Source organism: Dipodomys merriami, unplaced genomic scaffold (assembly GCF_024711535.1).
Source record: "Dipodomys merriami isolate MVZ:Mamm:240054 unplaced genomic scaffold, mDipMer1.0.p SCAF_4, whole genome shotgun sequence".
Lineage (NCBI taxonomy): Eukaryota > Metazoa > Chordata > Mammalia > Rodentia > Heteromyidae > Dipodomys > Dipodomys merriami.
In genome coordinates, this window is record NW_027205603.1 from 64617730 (window position 1) to 64636837 (window position 19108).

The 19108-nt window shown below is 40.6% G+C and overlaps 2 protein-coding genes across 3 annotated transcripts in view; both read left to right on the forward strand.

The window, feature by feature from the left end:
- The first annotated feature begins 1580 nt into the window (after positions 1 to 1580).
- On the forward strand, positions 1581 to 5128 carry Polr2k (RNA polymerase II, I and III subunit K). The gene is made up of 5 exons (XM_069991143.1): positions 1581 to 1718; positions 2553 to 2657; positions 2982 to 3051; positions 3372 to 3464; positions 4870 to 5128. The coding sequence occupies exons 1-5, from the start codon at positions 1686 to 1688 to the stop codon at positions 4890 to 4892; spliced, it is 324 nt and encodes a 107-aa protein (XP_069847244.1). The 5' UTR covers positions 1581 to 1685; the 3' UTR covers positions 4893 to 5128.
- A 2125-nt stretch (positions 5129 to 7253) lies between these two features.
- Spag1 (sperm associated antigen 1) overlaps positions 7254 to 19108 on the forward strand; it is a 62051-nt gene continuing 50196 nt past the window's right edge. Inside the window, exons 1-4 of one of the 2 annotated variants that reach the window (XM_069991144.1) lie at positions 7254 to 7269; positions 10760 to 10901; positions 13338 to 13497; positions 15948 to 16076. In XM_069991144.1, the coding sequence (XP_069847245.1) occupies positions 10762 to 10901; positions 13338 to 13497; positions 15948 to 16076 (429 nt within the window). In that variant the 5' untranslated portion in view covers positions 7254 to 7269; positions 10760 to 10761. Of the gene's footprint in view, positions 7270 to 10759; positions 10902 to 13337; positions 13498 to 15947; positions 16077 to 19108 lie in introns of those variants that run through there. The other variant, XM_069991145.1, reaches the window with a different exon arrangement.

Sequence of the window (19108 nt, forward strand, 5' to 3'; positions counted from 1 at the left end):
GTATAAACTGCAAGGGATGAATGAATGGCTTGGACAAAATGGTGCTTGCTACTTAGTGTCTGTTTGTATTTTCGTATTTCTAAAAATGAGTATATATCTTGTAATTAGAAAAAAGTTAGGAATGAACAAGAATGGCATGTCTTTATGGTTTACAAACATCCCTTCTTAGGCACCACAAACACCCATGACTTCACAACCAAATGGCATCATTTTAATACTAATTTTCATCCCAAAACATTTGTTTAGGTTTTTTAAAATTATTTATTTTTGTCTTTTCTTTTTTGGTACTGGGGATCGAACCCAGGACGTTGCACTTGCTAGGCAAGCGCTTTGCCACTGAGCTACATCCCAGCCCCCAAAACATTTGATGGGCTCAAATTATATGTCAGACACAGTCGTGCTGGCCTGATGGCTTCTTCCTGGTCTTCTTATAGAGCCGCTCTTTCTACTCATTCTCTTTAAACAAAATATCCCATCTCACCACTTTCTTACATGATTCAGAACCTGAATGATTGCTTTTAAACCAGTGACAACCACTACCACCACTCTCCAGTGACAACCACTACCACCACTCTCCAGTGACAACCACTACCACCACTCTCCTCTGAGGACATTTTTCTACGTGGGTCCCCTTAGTCAATATATTAAGTTCAATGTATTCAAACTCAAACTTGCAGTTAAGCTCAAACCACATGCTAATTACTTGGCTAGATACTGGGAATACACAGATGAGTATGACACAGTTACTCTGGTAAAGGCTTGTTGTACAGTAACAAATGTTACAACAGAACAGCTGTGACACAAAAGAAGCGGGACCAACTAATGCTACTGGAGAAGAAGAGGGACCAACTAAAGCTACTGAATTCCTAATGACCAGACTATGAAGTAGGTTTTAATAGTAAAGAAGCAAAATTTAAAAGGCAGGCAACATGGAGGTTCTAACTCAAAAATATGCAAGAGCAGAGTCTGGCTCATTAAGAAGAGCTTTAATTAGTTATAGTTAAAACAGCTTGGAGCTCAAGCTTTTAAATAACTTTCTTACTCATAGCTGGTGCTCTATCCCTTGAGCCACACCTCTAGTGCAGCATTTTGCTGATTAATTGGATATGTAGTTTTGTGGACCTTTCTGACAGGGCTGGCTCAAAATGAAATCCTCCAAGTCCCAGCCTCCTGATTAGCTTGGGTTACAGATTTGAGCCACTAAAGCTCAGGCTACAAGGATTTTTTTTTTCTGGTTGTGGGGCTTGAACTCTGGTTCTAGACACTGGTCCTTACACTCTTCAGCTCAAGGCAAGCGCTCTACCACTTGAGCCACAGTGCCACTATGATTTTTTAATCTAAGACATTTCTTGTAGATAAACCTATTGTGCCTCTTGAATTACTCGATTTTCTTTGAGAGAAAAGGTACTTTGTAACAGGACTAATAGACAAAATATGTGTGTTATTTTGTGTATGGTGGAAGAAACAAGAAACTACTGTTTCTCTGGATAATTCTTTTTATATTAATTGCCCCCTAGGCCAGTTCTACTACTGGAGCTACACCCACAGTCTTGGAAATTTTTTTTAATTGGTTTTTAGGAAGACTGAAAAGATTAAGTTAAATCTTTCAAGCTAGTCTGTGGAGAGTCGACTTCAGTTTGAACTCCTGGAAATGAAAGGTGAAGCTCAGAATACTACAGGGGCAGATGGGGAACTGGAAACTAAAGCTGCTTAGTAAGGTACAATACCTGTCAAGAGAAATCAATCCTGCATCTTTGATTTAAATTTATAATACTTATAAAAACTTATCACCTGTGTAACTCATATAAACTAATAAAAAAGAAAATGAATTTTTATTTGAATACATTTTTTTTCTACCCTCATTCTAGTGTGAGTAAAGTGTCTGTTGTGAAAGAAGGCAATGTAGAATGTTCTGACCCACCTTGAAATTTTGATCTTTGGAAGAGTCTATCTGTAAGGAACAGGTCATTTTGTTCTTTTAAGGCTGAATACAAGGAACAAAGGGAGGACAGGAGGAAAGGGAGAGCTACCCAAGTCCCTGAAGTGGGTAGGAATAATGGGTGAGGCTGCCTTTGTTTTAAGATGAATAAAAGGTGTGGAAGAGAAAGATGACAAGAGCCTGGGGAGAAAAGGCTACAAAGAAAAAAAACTGAAGCCAGGGGACAGGAGGCAGTTGCTGCACTACCCCAGTACAGGCATCAAATAATTGGACATGCATAAAGTATAAGGTGTTTTCTATGTGGCTTGTTCAATGCAGTCTAAGCAGCTGTTAGTTCAGGTTTCCACTGGTCACCTCTGCTTCAGTTCTCATTCTTGGATCTTCCACAAGTGTTATTCATTCATTCATTCATCCTCCCCAACCCCCCACCCCCGCTTTCTCTCCTCTCATTCTAACTCTCATTTTCACTTTTTTTTGTGTGTGTGCTGATTCTTGGGCTTGAACTAAGAGCCTGCATTCTGCCTCTGAGTTTGTTTTTGTTTAACTTCAAGGCTAGTGTTCTACCTTTTGAGCCACAGCTCCAGTTCCGGCCCTTTTTTGTGGTTTATTGCAGATAAGGGTCCCGCGGACTTCCCTGCCCGGGCTGGCTACGAACCGCGATCCTCAAAGCTCAGCCTCTGGACTAGGATTACAGGAACCGGATCTATCCCTTTGCATAGTACGGAGTTGGGGGCGGGAGTACGGGAGGAGAGGAAACACCAGGCGGAAGGGGCGGGGATATGGGTTGTGCGTCATACGTCCGCACCGGAAGTCCTTAGCCACGGTTGCCACGCCGCGACCGGGCTGGGGATCGGCGAACTTCAAGGGTCTCGGCGCTTGGCGGCCTGAAGTTCTTCTCCTTGCACTGCGTACGTGGGGGCGTTGACACTTGAGATTTTAGCCGGATATTTTGGTCAAAACTAGGAAAGACTTGGGGTTAAGATTGTCTCTGGTTTTGTGAGAAAGCCGCTTTGAAATACTGAGTATTTGAGTGTGATTTCAGGGCCTCGCAATGGACACCCAGAAGGACGTTCAGCCCCCGAAGCAGCAGCCCATGATCTACATCTGCGGAGGTAAGAGTAGCCCGTAAAGCCAGAGCGTTTTACTTAAGCTTTTGGAAATCATTGCGTCTAAGTTCCTTCAATTAGCACTGATCTGCCAATTTATGAGACAGAATTACTTTAGCATTCTTTAAAAAAAAGCTCGTTTAAACTTCACTTTTCTTTGATCTTGAAAAAGTACACTGCTCACAATTTTTGTTCTGTACTGTTTACATTTAATACTAGAATATCCTAGAGATGGAGTACATTTTAGTGCTTTGGGTTACCTTGAATTAATACGGCTAAAGTAATTTTCCTTTTAGGCATTGAAAAAAATGTGTTTTCTTTTCTAGAGTGTCACACAGAAAGTGAAATAAAATCCAGAGATCCAATCAGATGCAGAGAATGTGGATACAGAATAATGTACAAGAAAAGGACTAAAAGATGTATCCTTTTACTATACTTTCTAAATATGAGGGGGAAATGAAGCATAACATTTGGGTTGGTACAAACTTAAGTCCTGAAAAAATAATGACTTGGATTAAAAAAAATTTTTTTTTTGCCAATACTGGGGTTTGAACCCAAGGCCTGGAAGTAGACAGGCATTCTTCCACCTGGGCCCTGACCACAGCCCTGGATTACAGTTTTGTTTAATGTCAGTACTGGGGCTTAAACTCAGGGCCTTGTGCTCTTGGTAGGCTCATTTGTTCACAGTTGGTGCTCTCCCATTTAAGCCGTGCTTCCAGTTGGAGTTTTTTTTGCTGATTAATTTTACCTGCCTTTGAAAGAAGAAATATAATCAGTGTTTTCATGTACCAGTGTGTTGTCTTGCCGTAATTTAAACATTTGTTGATTTGGGATTTATATTTTTCAGGTGAGCACTGGTGGCTCACATCTGCAATCCTAGCTACTCAGAAGGTTGAGATCTGAAGATCAGGGTTCAAAGCCAGAATGGGCAGGAATATCCATGAAACTTATCAACAATGAACACTACTAAAACAAAAATCCAAAGGTGGAGCTGTGCCTCTAGTGGTAGAATGCTAGCCTTGAGCAAAATGAAGGTTAGGGACACCGCTCAGGCACTGAGTTCAAACCCCAGGGCTGGCAAAAAAAAAAAAAAAAAAAAAAACACTTTCAGAGAATCTGTATTTATGGATGTACTTCTTGTTTGTTTTTTGGCCAGTTCTGGGCTGAACTCAGGGCCTGGTCACTGTCTCTGAGTTTCTTTTGTTCAAGGCTAGCACTCTTACCATTTGAACCATTTCCAGCTTTTTCTGTTTATGTGATGCTGAGGAATTGAACCCAGAGCTTCACGTATGCTAGGCAAGTATTCTACCACTAAGCCACATTCCCAGCCCCTGTGCTTGATTTTCTTACCTTCTGCTCATGAAAGACTAAATTATAGGAGAAATACAAATATTATATACACTACCTAATGGAAAATGTAGCAAACACCAAGAATATATTGTTACATTGTAACTAACAAATTCTTAAAACTCAACAAATTATCATCTTTAATGTGACTTCAATATTTTTTTTACAAAGGAGTTACTACTCAACAAATGAGTTTATAAATACAATGCTTCTTGGTTGATGTCTCTCCTTTCATCATTCTCCCCCATCCCTCCCAACCCTTTTCAACTGTGTCTTGAGCATTGATCTTTTGTGTCACAGACGAGATTGTAGTAAAAATTAAAGTTGTGTATTTTTTAGATAATCTCCAATTGTCATAGTGAGTTCCATTTTTTTGTTCATTTTGTATTAACAGAATGACTTATTAGAAAGTGACTCAGAAAACATAAATTTTATATAATTTTAAGTGCTTTTTTTGTCCTTAACTCAATTTAATAGTGGTGGTATTTGATGCTCGGTGAATTATGGAAATACAGCAGTATCTTCATTTTACTTGACTTTGCTCCATTAATAATTCTTATTGTTGTATAACTTAAGTTAGTATACTTTCCTTATGAGTATGAAACTGTACATATGATTTTATTTCATGTTAAAAACAAGATTGTATTTAGATATCAATACTTTCTTTGTATAAAGAATTTGTTCAATTATATGACTTGTGTGTTCTGACTCACAATGACAATTAAAATTATGTCTTCAAGCCAAACTTTTCATCAAAGTCTTGTTTAAAACTCAGTTTTCTAGAAACTTCCAAAGTTTGTGTCTACAACTGTTTGTCAACTCTCTAGCATTATTTGGTACAAAGTATACCATTGTAGTTGCTATTAGTGTAAACTGATAGAAAAATAAAGGAAACCAGAACTGATAGTATAGAGGACTGAGAAGGTATTAAAATGACCGAGGTGTTAAAACAAGTTGATGTGTGGCATATACAGGTATACATACATCCTCTCTTCTGAAATAATTTCTGTGTACCAAATAAGTTAAAGTGGAGTGGATACTCGATCATTGTTGACTGATGAGAAGGAGCTAGTAATAGGGGAACCGGGTAGCATGTGAACTTAATTTCATTTCAGAATGAAGCTTATGAATGGTGAGGTAGTTGAAAGTGGCTAGCTCACTTGTAGGATGATTGGACAGTAAGCAGGAGAGTAACAAGATTTAAAGACTTAAAAAGTTATTCAGGCTGAGCCAGGTATGGTGGCTCACGCCTGTAATCCTAGCTACTCAGGAGGCTGGGATCTGAGGATCGCAGTTCAAAATCAGCCCAGGCAGGAAAGTCTGAGTCTTAGCTCCAATTAATCACTCAGAAAACCGGAAGTGGTACTGTGGCTCAATTGCTAGAGCTCTAGCCTTGAGCTGAAGAGCTGAGGGACACAGCCCAGGCCCAGAGTTCAAGCCCCACATCCGACAAAAAAAAAAGTCATTCAGGCTGTTTGAGAACTGTATGTAAATGGACAGATGGTAGCAGAGAAAACACTTGGGGGTCATCTGAACCAATGGCTGGGCCAGGACAGTAGCAGCTGTGAAAGAGCATGGGAAGTATTTACATATTATATATATGCTTACATATATATACATTTGTAATATAATTATATATATGAGGGTGTTCATTTTTGGTGCAGTATTTTATCTAGTGGTAAATTAAAATTCACTTCCCTACAATATTTCCTTCAAGTTATTTTATCCTATTAGTTCAATATAAATGTATACACTATTATAACCAGAAGAAAACTGAGTAAAAATAAAATTAGAAGGCATGTGGAATTACTATCATTCCCCATAGTTAAAAGGTTTCTTTACTGGAGATACAATGAAAAGTTACAATGGCTAAATGTTTGCAATTTAGGGCATAATGTTGGAAGGAGTTTGCTAGCTGGAGTGAGATGTGACAACTGTTTCCCCATAACATGGAATTTAGTTAGCCTAAAGTTTGAGTCTTATGTATGTGAACATTCAAGTTCAGTGTTTTTTAGCACTGGCAGTGGAGATAGTACTGTAAATTGAGCATTAGAATTTTTGTCACCAGCAGTTCCTGCAAACAGATTGTAGAGCTATAAGCGCAAAAAGAGAAGAGAAAGAATTTGCTGGACTCTTAACCATGTAAAAGTAGTATTACATATAAACTTGCTCAAAGCTTGCTTTGCTCATTCTCCATTTAAGAAATGGAGTATGAAACTGATCTAAAATTAATGTGTTCATAAATGAGCTACAGTGTCTTATCTCACTTAGGTTTATCTCATTCACTTTTGTATCTCCAACACAGTGGAGTATTTGGATCATAACCAGCATCTAGAAAATGTGGGATGGATATAAAAGAAGAGGGAAACTTGTTTCATTTATTTGAAGAGGAAGGGGCGAAGGCTCACGCCTGTAATCATAGCTACTCAAGAGGCTGAGAGCTGAGAATCATGGTTCAAAGCCAGTCTAGGGCAGGAAAGTCTGAGACTCTCATCTCCAGTTAACTACCAGAAAGCCGGAAGTGGTGCTGTGGTTCAAAGTGGTAGAGAAGTAGCTTTGAGTACAAAAACTCAGCCCCTGAGTTCAAGCCTCAGATAGTAGGAGAGAGGAGGGAGGAGGGAGGAGGAGGAAACAACAATCTTTTAATCTACTTTAAAACTCAAAGGTAGGGAAAGAATCTACACCCTTCAATTCTAATCATCTGGTCCTTTTGTCCGCGTGAGGGCAGGGAAGATGGGGCCAATCATCGGTTTGGCAGGTGGAGGTTAGCCAATCACGCTGCAGAGTGTCTAGTCTCCGCCCTCATGGGCTGGGGTGACTCGCCCTTCTGCCTGCCCACACACTGAGCCCTCCTCCTGGTGGGGATCCGAGCACCAGGTAAGTGCTGATGTGTACCTGCCCGCCTGAGGCAGCGTGCCTTCATTACCATCCCTGTGGGAGAAGGGGCGAACGGCAGAGGCGGAGAAGCATTGGAATGAGAAGGGGCATGCTAAGGGATGAACATCTTTCCTGGTGATCTGGGGAAACACACGGGTGGTGTTGGTGGAGAGAAAATGCATGGCCCGGGACTGCTGGAAGTTGGGGCGGGGTCAGCCAGAGGCACCAGCCCTGCTGGCCAAATCCTGTGTCTGAAGAGTGGCAGTTGCGGCAAACTGGCTTGTAGAGCTTCTGAGCCAGTCCCTAGCGGAGCGGTCCTCTCGGGTCGTGCTGTACATAGTAACCGTTGCCATGCTGGAGGATGCCATTTCCTTTCCGGCTGCAGAGGGCGCTCGGCCCTGTGGATGCTGTGGAAGAAGGTGCCACGACGCGAGAAGCCCCTGTTTTTCACGTTGTTTTCAGGTCCATGGTAGCTTCCACTGAAAGTATTACTGATAAGCTGATTAGGAGATATCGAAAGTGGATGTGGGTCAGGATGATGGAGAAAAATACAGTGAAGACTAAACATTTTCCTAATCAGAGACAAAGACTTTGCAAAGAATTATGGAAGAGTCCTTAAGAGAGCAAAAGAAGTCTAACTTCTTGGAACTTGCTAATTAACATTTAGTAAATCTAAATGTATACAAAATAAAAAAGTAGTTCGTTGGGGCTGGGAAGGTGGCTCAGTGGTAGAGCGCTTGCCTTGCATGCATGAGGCCCTGGGTTCGATTCCTCAGCACCACATAAGCAAAAAAGAAAAAAGCCGGAAGTGGCACTGTGGCTCAAGTGGTAGAGTGCTAGCCTTGAGCTGAAGAGCTGAGGGACAGCGCCCAGGCCCAGAGTTCAGGTCCCACGACCGGACCCCCCCAAAACAAAAAGTAGTTTGCAAAATGGATTCTCTGAGCAATTATTTAAGAGTATTCAGAATGAATATCGTTTGAATAGGTAAGAGATTATCTTAATTTTATTTATATATTAATTTCACATTCTGAATTATGCTTTATGCAAATCAAACTCAACAACGGCAAGGTAAGTTTCAGTTTACAGTAACCTGTGTTAGTACTGCCAGTTGCTCAATTCTGCCCCACAAAAGTTCTCTAGTTCTTTGGAAAATGTCTTCCCAAGGCGACTCATTCTTTTTTCCACAATGTAAAAAATGTAAAGTTTTTCAGTGGTGGTAGTGGTAGTGGTTGGAGGTTTGATCGAAGGGACTTGTGCTTAAGCACTTTCCTTATGGAGCTACACCTCACCCCTCTTTCCTGTAATTTACCCTCTTCAAATTATCCTGTGTTGAGAGCTATTGATTGTTCTGGGACCTGCAGGCATGGTGAGAACACCACAATCTAAATTTTTGGTTGGATATCATCTCAAAGCCAAAGAACTGTCATTTTTATTCTATACCCCTTGTCAAACTCAGCAGAAATATGGAGGGAAAGCTGACAGAGTATCCTCTGCACAGATTATATACTCAGGCACTCAGAGGGCAGTGATACTGAAAGAAATACTTAAGGGCTGGGAAGGTGGCTCAGTGGTAGAGCACTTGCCTTGCATGCCAGAGGCCCTGGGTTCGATTCCTCAGCACCACATAAGCAAAAAGAAAAAAGCAAGAAGTGGCGCTGTGGCTCAAGTGGTAGAGTGCTAGCCTTGAGCTGAAGAGCTGAGGGACAGTGCCCAGGCCGAGTTCAGGCCCCACGACCTGACCGCCCCCCCCAAAAAAAAAATACTTAAGTGAATTAGATCTAATGCTTCTTGTTTTTAAAATGATCATAGAATAGGTTTTAGTGTGATGGTTTTTAAAAAGTGGCCCCCAAGATAAAATACATTTCACATTGTAGCCATGTGTTTATACACACAATTTCCATTCATACAGGCAATAATTGAAGAGTTCTTTATAAGACTTGTACATGCCAGGTAGTGTTTAAATTCAATTCTATCTTGTTATAAAACAGTGCTAATTGCTATTCACAAGTTGCTACCTGAAATTTGAAGAACACTAAAGGGTGGTTCAGTGGATGGACTCTGGTGGGAAGTGGAGCTGTGACTTAAGTGGTAGAGCACTAGCTTTGAGTACAAAGACTCAAGGACAACAACCAGATCTTGAGTTCAAGCCCCAGGACTGGCGCGCGTGCACGTGCGCGCACATACACACACATACACACACACACACACACACACACACACACACACACACAAAATAGATGGACTTTGTAGTTAGCCTTAGAGTTATATCCTCAGTTTACTAGTTAGCTTACTTTTTTATAAAATGGAAGTTACTATTTGTAGTGTTGCTAGAGTTGAATCCAGGGTGTTGTGCATACTAGGCAAACACTCTACCAGTGAGCTTTATATACCTTTAACCCTAGGAGTAATTAATGCCAATCTGGAGAGCGATTTTTAGGATTGAAATAATCATGGTGAATGGCAATTTATCTCCATCAATATTAACTGTTATTATTACTCTTAGCATAAAACAGTACCTGACATAATACTTGAAAGAATTAAGTGCATTAAGTTATGTAAAGTACAACATGTACTTAGAATGATGCCCAGCACACATAAGTAGCCGGACGGACACTGGTGGCTCATGCCTATAATCCTAGTTACTCTAGAGGCTAAGATATGAGGATCATGGTGAAGCCAGCACAGGCAGGAAAGTCCCCATGAGACTCTTATCTCCAATTAATCATTCAAAAATTGGGAGTGGCTCTGTGGCTCAAGTGGCAGAATGCTAGTCTTGAGCACAAAGAGGCTCAGGGACAGTACCCAGGCCCTGAGTTCAAGCCCTACAACCTCAAGCCCCACACCGACAAAACTAAAATAAAATACATAAGTATTTGCCATTACTCTTATCACCATTAATAGCAATGTAATCAGAGTGAAAAAGGTCTAAGGACTCATTCTTAATGCAACTCAGCGAATACTTCTTAAGTGGTATAAAGTCAAAGTCCTACTTACTATGTTAGCTAGTCTTGGAATCATGAGGATGAATAAAATAATATCTCTCAATCTAGGAAGAATTGAAGTTGGTGTTTTATGAGGTATGAGCACATTGCTTTAGAACATTATCCTGGGAATTGTTCACTGACTGGGCAAGTGGTCACAAGAAATGGAAAAACAAAGAAAAGCTTGGAAAGAGATACATGAGCTGAACTACAAAGGATGATTGGGATGTTAATAAGCATTTAAAGTCAAAGGTCATTCAAAATCAACATTAAGAGATAAAAAGTAGTTGGATCAGTAGAATCTACTTTGTCATTTTCTTGTAGCTTTGCTTAAGCGAAGATTGTGTGAATAGGAATGTCTGCCTATGTTAACTTGTTATCTGGGAGTGTCGAGTCCACAATGAGCCTTCCTCCTTGGAAAAAACACTTGACTCAGATGATCTCCACTATCCTAATTGAACATTATTGTATAGATGAGTTTCATATCTGTTTCCTGTACTATATTTCAGCCATGACTGCCAAAGATTGTCCTTCTTTGTGGAGCTTTGGAACAACAAAAAAATTTAAAATTCCTATTGAACACTTGGATTTCAAATATATTGAAAAGTGTTCAGACATTAAACACTTGGAAAAAATTCTTTGTGTGCTGAGGTAAGCATTTAAAATATGGCTGTTTTAATTATGTTGTTGACTTCGTAAAGTTGAAATAACAATAGAACTTTTGGAGAAGATTTTCAAATACTAAGATTTTTTTTTTGCCCATAGTGGGTTCCAAAAGAGTAGTTTTGACTCTATGGTTAGCTTGGAGGGTCTGACTAGGTTTACTTTCAGCATTAGACTTAGACCAATTAGTACCCAAGAGGACATTTTTCCTGCTTCATTCATTTTTTTGTTTGTTTGTTTTGGCCAGTTCTGGGGTTTGAACTCAGGGTCTGGGCACTGTCCCTGAGCTTCTTTTTTACTCTGCCACTTGAGCCACAGTGTCACTTCTGGCTTTTTCTGTATGGAACTGAACCTAGGGCTTCATGCATGGTAGGCAAGCACTCCACCACCACGCCTCATTCCCAGCCCTTCCTTCAGTTTTCTAGGACCAGGTGAAACAGGTGTTAAAGCAGTTGTCAGGGAGGAAGGTTAGTTATCTCGCTAGTCTGAATGGTGGGAGGCTTGAAGGCAAGAAATTAGGGCTTTCCTAAAGTACAGCCCCATAGTGGTGAATGTCAAACATATATATAATAGATTTTAATATTTAATAGTATGTAATTTATGATCCTATATATGTCTATATAATAGATGTATATATTATATACATTCATTTGCATAATATTGGTGGCTAAAAATGCATATTTGAGGGCCATTTTTCTGTGATTTTTGCTTCAGGAAATCTGGGGTGTGCCCAGAAATGTGCTTTTAATACTCCAACTGATTGTTAGGTTTGCTTTTGTGTATGTGTGTGTGTGTGTGTGTGTGTGTGTGTATATGTATGTGTGTGTGTGTGTGTGTGTGTGTGTGTCTGTCTGTCTGTCTGTCTGTCTGTCTGTGCCTATGTCTGTGAAGGAACCCACTTGAATGAGAAACACTGCCCTATAGAGTACCAAACTAGATACCTCTTTTGGGTTCCTTGAGCTGTTTTCATTTGGGGGACAAAGTGCTGATGCACTGTGGAGCATGAGGCTTCCTTTCCAGGAGCACTAGGATTCCTGTGGCCCCAGCAGTTCTTGTATTTCTTTCCTCTGACCCTCTCCTGGTGATCGAGACCTTTTTCTCCTCATCACCTCTATTTAGCCTCCTGTCCTTTGTCCCAGAGTTGGCATTATAACCTCATCATTTCTGGGATGGGAAGATGAAAAGCCCTGTCATTATTTTCCTCTTTAATTTTTTTCCAGCAGAATATTGTCATGAATATTTGGCCAAGGACTGATAAAAAATGAGAAGCTTAGGAGTTGAAGAGCTTAAAAACCACAATTGTAATGTTGGTTCCAATAACTTATATAATTAAATTATATTGTGTTGACTAAGGATTGTTGTATAAAATTTAACTTGTAAATTGAATTTTTATTTTGAGAGTAAACTTACATGGGGATGGGAAACAATTTATTTTCCTTAAAAATAAAGAAACCAGATGCCTCTATTTAGCTCCTCCAAAAAGGGATCCTAGTTCTTGAGTGATAGAATTTTGGGGGTATTTTTCTAAATTGTTCTCTGCCATTTGTTCCAATTCCGCTTTTTAATTGAACTTTGAACAGAAACCCCTTGTTGAAAATAAAGCCCATATTTTTTCTCTATCTATAATACTGAATTTCCAGGATGTGTTTATAAAACTGCTTCATGTCCAAAATGAATATATACCTTTTATATAGGAGAGAACATGCTACTTATTCAATTTGGAAAATCTTTTTTTTTTTTTTTTGATTGGTCATGGGGCTTGAACTCTGGGCTTGGGCACTGTCCCTCAGCTTTTCAGCTCAAGGTAAGCACTCTACCACTTGAGCCACAATGCCACTTCTGGTTTTCTAGTGGTTTATTGGAGATAAGAGTCTCAAGGAGTTTCTTGGCCAGGCTGGCTTTGAATCGTAATCCTCATATCTCAGCCTCCTGAGTAGCTAGGATTACAGGCGTGAGCTCTAGTACCCGGCTCAATTTGGAAAATCTTGTAGAATTCGGTTTCTTTCTTTCTTCTTTTCTTTGTTTTCTTTTCTTCTTGCCAGTCCTGGAGCTTGAACTAAGGGCCTGGGCACTATCCCTGAGCTACTTTTTGCTCAAGGCTAGCACTCTACCATGTGAGCCACAGGACTACTTCCAGCCTTTTCTGTTTATGTGGTACTGAGGAATTGAACCCAGGGCTTCATGCATGCTCCATAGCACTCTGCCACAAAGTCACATTCCCAGCCCAGGAAGTTGGTTTCTTTAGGAATTTTTTCATCATTATGTCACCCCATAGATTAACAGATACATAAGGAGATTGTGCTAGTGGAGCCAGAAGCCCAGCATTCAGCCTTGGGTAGCCCTTGAGATCTCTATAGAACTTTGGGGCTCCTTCAGGGTGCTCTATATAAGGGGTAAACTCTGAAATTATAAACATTTTTTAAGGTCTGGTGAGGAAGGATATTATCCTGAACTTACAGAGTTTTGTGAGAAGCGTCTTACAGGCTTGGCTCCTGGAAGCAGAGCTTTGAGAAAGGATAAACCTGCAGCAACACCATCCAGTTTTACAAAAGAAGAATGGGAAACAATTGACAATGATTTAAAGGTAGAGAATAACATTTATCTGATACCTGGGCTTCTTGTTTCTCAATATAGGACTGAGAGGTGATTACTTAGAAAGTATTCATTGCTTTGTTTTCTGGTGGAGCTGGGTTTTGAACTGAGACTCCAGCATGCTTGGTGCTCTACCACTTGAGTCACACCTTTACTCCTGATTTTGCTGGTTATATTGGAGATGGAGTCTCACAGACTTTTCTGCCTGGATGGACCTCTGACCATGATCCTCTCAATCTCTGTCCCCCAAGGAGTTAGGTTGCTGGCACAAACTTATCCCTGGCATTTTTTTGTACTAGGATTTGATTCACTGTGATTTTAAGTTGTCTATCTCCAGTGACTAATGATATTGAGCATCTTTTTTTTTTTTTTGGTCAGTCGTGTGGTTTGAACTCTGGGCCTGGGCACTGTCCCTCAGCTCTTCAGCTCAAGGCTAGTGCTCTACCACTTGAGCCACCGCACCACTTGCAGTTTTGTGAGTGGTTTATTGGAGATAAGAGTCTCACAGACTTTCCTGCCCAGGCTGGATTTGAACCACGATCCTCAAATCTCAGCCTCCTGACTAGCTAAGATTATAAGCATGAGCCACTGGCGCCTGGTGATATTGAGATAGGAAGAAAAGAAAAGAAAAAAGAAAGAGAAAGGAAGAAAGAAAGAAGGAAAGAAAGGAGAGAAAGAAAGAGCAGGAAGAAGGAAGAAAGGAAGGAAGGAAAGGAAAGGAGGGAGGAGGAAGGGAGGAAGAGACCTTACTCAATATTTTTTGGTATCTGTGATAATTCAGTTTAATAAACATTATTAAGAACCTAATGTATGCCAGACACAGAATTGCAAAGATGATGTTAAGACATAAGTCTTGCCCCCAGGGAATTTGTAGTATGAGGAGAGAGACTGACAATGAACAGATAACTAAAATGTTTTATGCTCGTGTGCCCAGGAAGTGCATTTTCACTTACTAGGTAGGAAGTTCAGGAAAACTTACTGAAAGGCACAGTTAATAAGACATTGCATGACAAGTAAAAATAAGACAACAACATGATGAATATCTTTTGGGTGTGAATGGTACCGGGGCTTAAACTCAGGCTTCATACTTGCTTTTTTTTTTTTTTTTTTGTTTTTTTTTGGGGGGGTCCAGTCGTGGGGCCTGAACTCGGGGCCTGGGCGCTGTCCCTCAGCTCTTCAGCTCAAGGCTAGCACTCTACCACTTGAGCCACAGCGCCACTTCCGGCTTTTTTCTTTTTGCTTATGTGGTGCTGAGGAATCGAACCCAGGGCCTCAGACATGCAAGGCAAGCACTCTACCACTGAGCCACCTTCCCAGCCCCAGGCTTCATACTTGCTAAGCAAGCATTCTACTATTATTCACAGTCCTTCATTGATTTAGTTATTTTTCTAATGGGATCTTGAATTTTTGCCAGGAGCTTGCCCTCAACCTCTGCCTTCCTACCTATGTCTCCCATGTAGCCAGAATTACAGGCACCACCATACTTGACTCATTAGTTGAGAGGTCTCTTGGTTGACCTCAACCTGTGAATCTCTTGATCCTTTGCTCCCAAGCAGCTGTGATTACAGGTGTGAGTTATTTTACCCAGCCAACATAAAAATGCTTACCAACACTGAATTGTACACTAAAAATGGCTACAGAAAGTGTATTAATTAGTCTTTCCTCACTGTGACAAAATGCCCACTAAAAATTAGAGGAGGAAAGATTTATTTTGGCTCAGGTATTCAAAAGCTGCAGTTATTTCTGGTGGCAGCTCATATTACAGCAGCCCGGAAGTGGAGAAAGAATGTCTCTAGTTCTGGTTTCCTCTTTTCTCTGAGGTTAGCTCGTCCAGGCCTGCATCCTATGGGATGGCTCAATGCACATTCAGCAAGGATTCCCTCCTTAGTTAACCAGCTCTGGAGTGCTCCTCACAGACACACCAGAAGTGTGCTTTACTAATTCTTAGGCATTGAATCCAATCCACAACCCAGATGAACCATCATGGAAGGTAAATTTTATGTAATAGGTATTTTTCCACAACTAAAAGGAAACAGTAGGAGCTGGGCATCAGTGACTCATGTCAATAATCCTAGCTACTCAGGAAGCCGAGATCTAAGGAACATGGTTCAATGCCAGCCTTGGCAGAGAAGTCCATGACTCTTATCTCCAATTAACTACAAACAAAAGTCAGAAATGGAGCTGTAGCTCAAGTGGTAAACTGCTAGCCTTGAGCAAAAAATAAAAAGGCCTAGGGACAGCACCCAGGCTCTTAGTTCAGGCCCCAAGACTAGCACCAGTTAAAAAAAAAAGTAGGTGGAGTGTTACCTGTCATGATCAAATTGTCACCTCAAAAGTCACTCATAGCAAACTATGATTTACAGATATTTCTTGAGTCTGTCTCATTATTCAATAGGTTATTTCAACCTATGTATTTACCTTCTTTTTCTTCATTCTTCTCAGAGTTGGATGTTGGACATTAAAAATGAAGAAAATACAATGCATTCTTACCACACAGAAATACATCCCAATTTCGAAGAAGATCATTTGCCTCCAGTTCGTGGCTCAAATAGCCATCCCCATGTCAGCAAAGTAGGCCTTTGTGATATGGTTTGGGGTTGGTTGGGGGAGGGTGGTAGCTGTGGCTTTAAGGGGATATCTCAGTTATAATCAGGGTAGCCAATGTGTTGTACTCTAATAGAACTGGAGATGTATGTTTTCAATTAGCTGTGTCTCATCACCTGGAGGTGGAAATGAAGCAGCACCAGCCTTTGAAAGCCTGGTTTCACTTCTTTTCCCTTTTTCCTTTTACTATCTAGTCTCTTCTACTCTGACCAGTTTTGATGAGCACATAAGGTCCCCATCAGTGTGCACGCAAATTTCAAGAAACATATATATCCAGTTGAGATACAGAAGATGTGTTTCATTTAATTAAGTACCTACAGATTAAAAAATGGTAAAAAAAAAAAAATGCTCCCAAGCCCCTACAGGTGTCATTTTTGTATTTAGTGCATTGTGCTTTTGTGTTTGTTTTTTTCCATCGGTATCTTTCTAGATTTTTCCCTTTTTGTTTTTTTGTCAGTCGTGGGGCTTGAACTCGGCTTGGGCGCTGTCCCTCAGCTCTTCAGCTCAAGGCGAGTGCTCTACCACTTGAGCCACAGCACCACTTCCAGTTTTCTAGTGGTTTATTAGAGATAATAGTCTCGCAGACTTTCCTTGCCCAGGCTGGCTTTGAACCGTGATCCTCAGACCTCAGCTAGGATTATAGGTGTGAGCCACCCGCGCCCGGCTCCCTTTTTGTTTTGAACTGGGATTTGAACTCAGAGCCTCATGTTTGCTAGGGTGTTTGATACTGCTGAGTCATTCCTCTAGCCCCCTTGGTGCTTTTTTTTGTTTTTGTTTTTGTTTTTATGGTCATGGGTCTTGAACTCTGGGCCTGGGTGCTGGCCCTCAGCTCTTCAGCTCAAGGCTAGTGCCCTACCTCTTGAACCACACCACCACTTCCGGCTTTTTTCTGCTTATGTGGTGCTGAGGAATCCAACCCAGGGACTCATGCATGTGAGGCAAGCACTGTACCACTGGGCCAATGTCCCAGCCCCTGTGCTGGTTATTTATGAGTTAGGATCTTGCTTCCTGCCTAGGTATGCTGTAATCAATTAATTCATATTTATTAGCTGGGCACAATGGGCAAAGTCTGTGCCTTAAAAATGAACAAGAAATAATACTCCAAGAAAGATCTTCCACTGGCATGGCAGAGTCATTGGCTTATGTTAGGTGTCTTTTTGTGTGTGTCAGTTGTTGTACTAGGCCTTGAACTTGGGGCCTGGGCTTTGTTCAAAGCTAGTGTTCTACTACTTAAGCCACAGCTCCACTTCCAGCTTTTTGGGAGTAGTTTTTAATGGAGATAAGAGTCACACAGGCTTTCCTGTCCAGGCTGTCTTTGAAGAACCATGATCCTCCGAACTTAGCCTCCTGAGTAGCTAGGATTATAGACATGACCCACTGGTGCTCAGCATATTAAGTGTTTTAAAGTGAAAGCAGGGACTCTAAAAAGCAGGTGGATACCACTAGGTTACTGTCCTCATATGAGTTAAAGCCTAGGGACATGCATTTTCTGCCAGCACATTGGCCTGTTTGGCGATGGGGATCTTAAGAATGAGTGATTCCATTTTGGTGTATTGGAGCCCAGTGAACAAGATCATTTGAAATGAACAGCCTCCTATCATTTTATTAGCATACTTGAAAAACTTGAAGAGCTAAGGGGCTGGTTAGGATATGACATTTTAATTATATAATCAGATATATGAATATTGGGGAAGATATGCAAATGCACTTTTCAGAAGTATAAAAATGTCCTAACACCAAAGAGTGTGCACCACACTGACATAGTCTGCTGTGGATTAGGACAATGATCAGGGGTATTGTGGGGATGTATGGAAAGTTTTCAAAGTCAAGGAAAATTTCTTGTTCTTAGGTACCTATAGACAGGTGCTGTTGGCTCACACTCATAATCCTAATTTCTCTGGAGACTTAGATCCTGAGAATCATGATCTGAAGCCAACCCAGGCAGGAGAGTCCATGAAACCAAAAAAGTTGGAAGTGGACCTGTTGCTCAAGTGGTAGAATAGTAGCCTTAAGCACAAAAGCACAATCAACTCCCAGGCCCTGATTTCAAGTCCCAGGAACAGAAAAAAAATGTATAAAAATAATTTTGATGAAATAGTAAAATCTTGACTTTATTAAATATTGAACCCCACAAATATATCTTTTTAATGTTTTGTATGACACAGTAGGAAGTATGCAGAATGCACCATATTGACTAATGAGAATGATTTGTTATTTCAAGGAAAACACTGTGGGCTAAGTGTATTGATCAGTGTATTCTGTGTGCCTCGTCCATATCTTTTTTTAATATATATTTTATTGTAAAGATAGTGTACAGAGGGGTTACAGTTACATGAGTAAGGGAATAAGTACGTTTCCTAGTGAGCATTGTTACCCCCTCCTTTGTTTTTCCCCTACCATCCCTTTCCTTTCTTTCCCAACTCCTCCCCTCATTCATATCTTGAGACTTTTTATTGCACATTCATTTTATTTATAAAAAACATTTCTTTATTGAGTAAAATTAACAAGTGCAAATTATATATTTAACTTGATGGTTATATATACATGCAGTGTGAGATAATTATTACAATCAAACCAACTCATATTCTTCTTTTTTTACGTACTCAAAGAGAATATTCTTTGTCATAATTAGATATTGGAGTGCCACATATGGATTTAAACATTCCTCATTTTCAATTAGTACCTTTTTGTTGTTGTTGTTGGTCATGGGGCCTGAACTCTGGGCCTGGGCGCTGTCCCTCAGCTCTTCAGCTCAAGGCTAGCGCTTTACCACTTGAGCCACAGCACCACATCCAGCTTTTTCTGCTTATGTGGAATTGAACTCAGGGATTCATTCATGCAAGGCAAGCACTCTACCACTGAGCCCCACTCGGAACCCCTAATTAGTACCTTTTAAAACTAAGTTGTACCACCTATATAGTTTTCTGGGGCTACTAACAAAAGGTACACAAACTGGTAGGCTTAAGACAAGAGAAAGGTATTCTTTCCCTGTGCTGGAG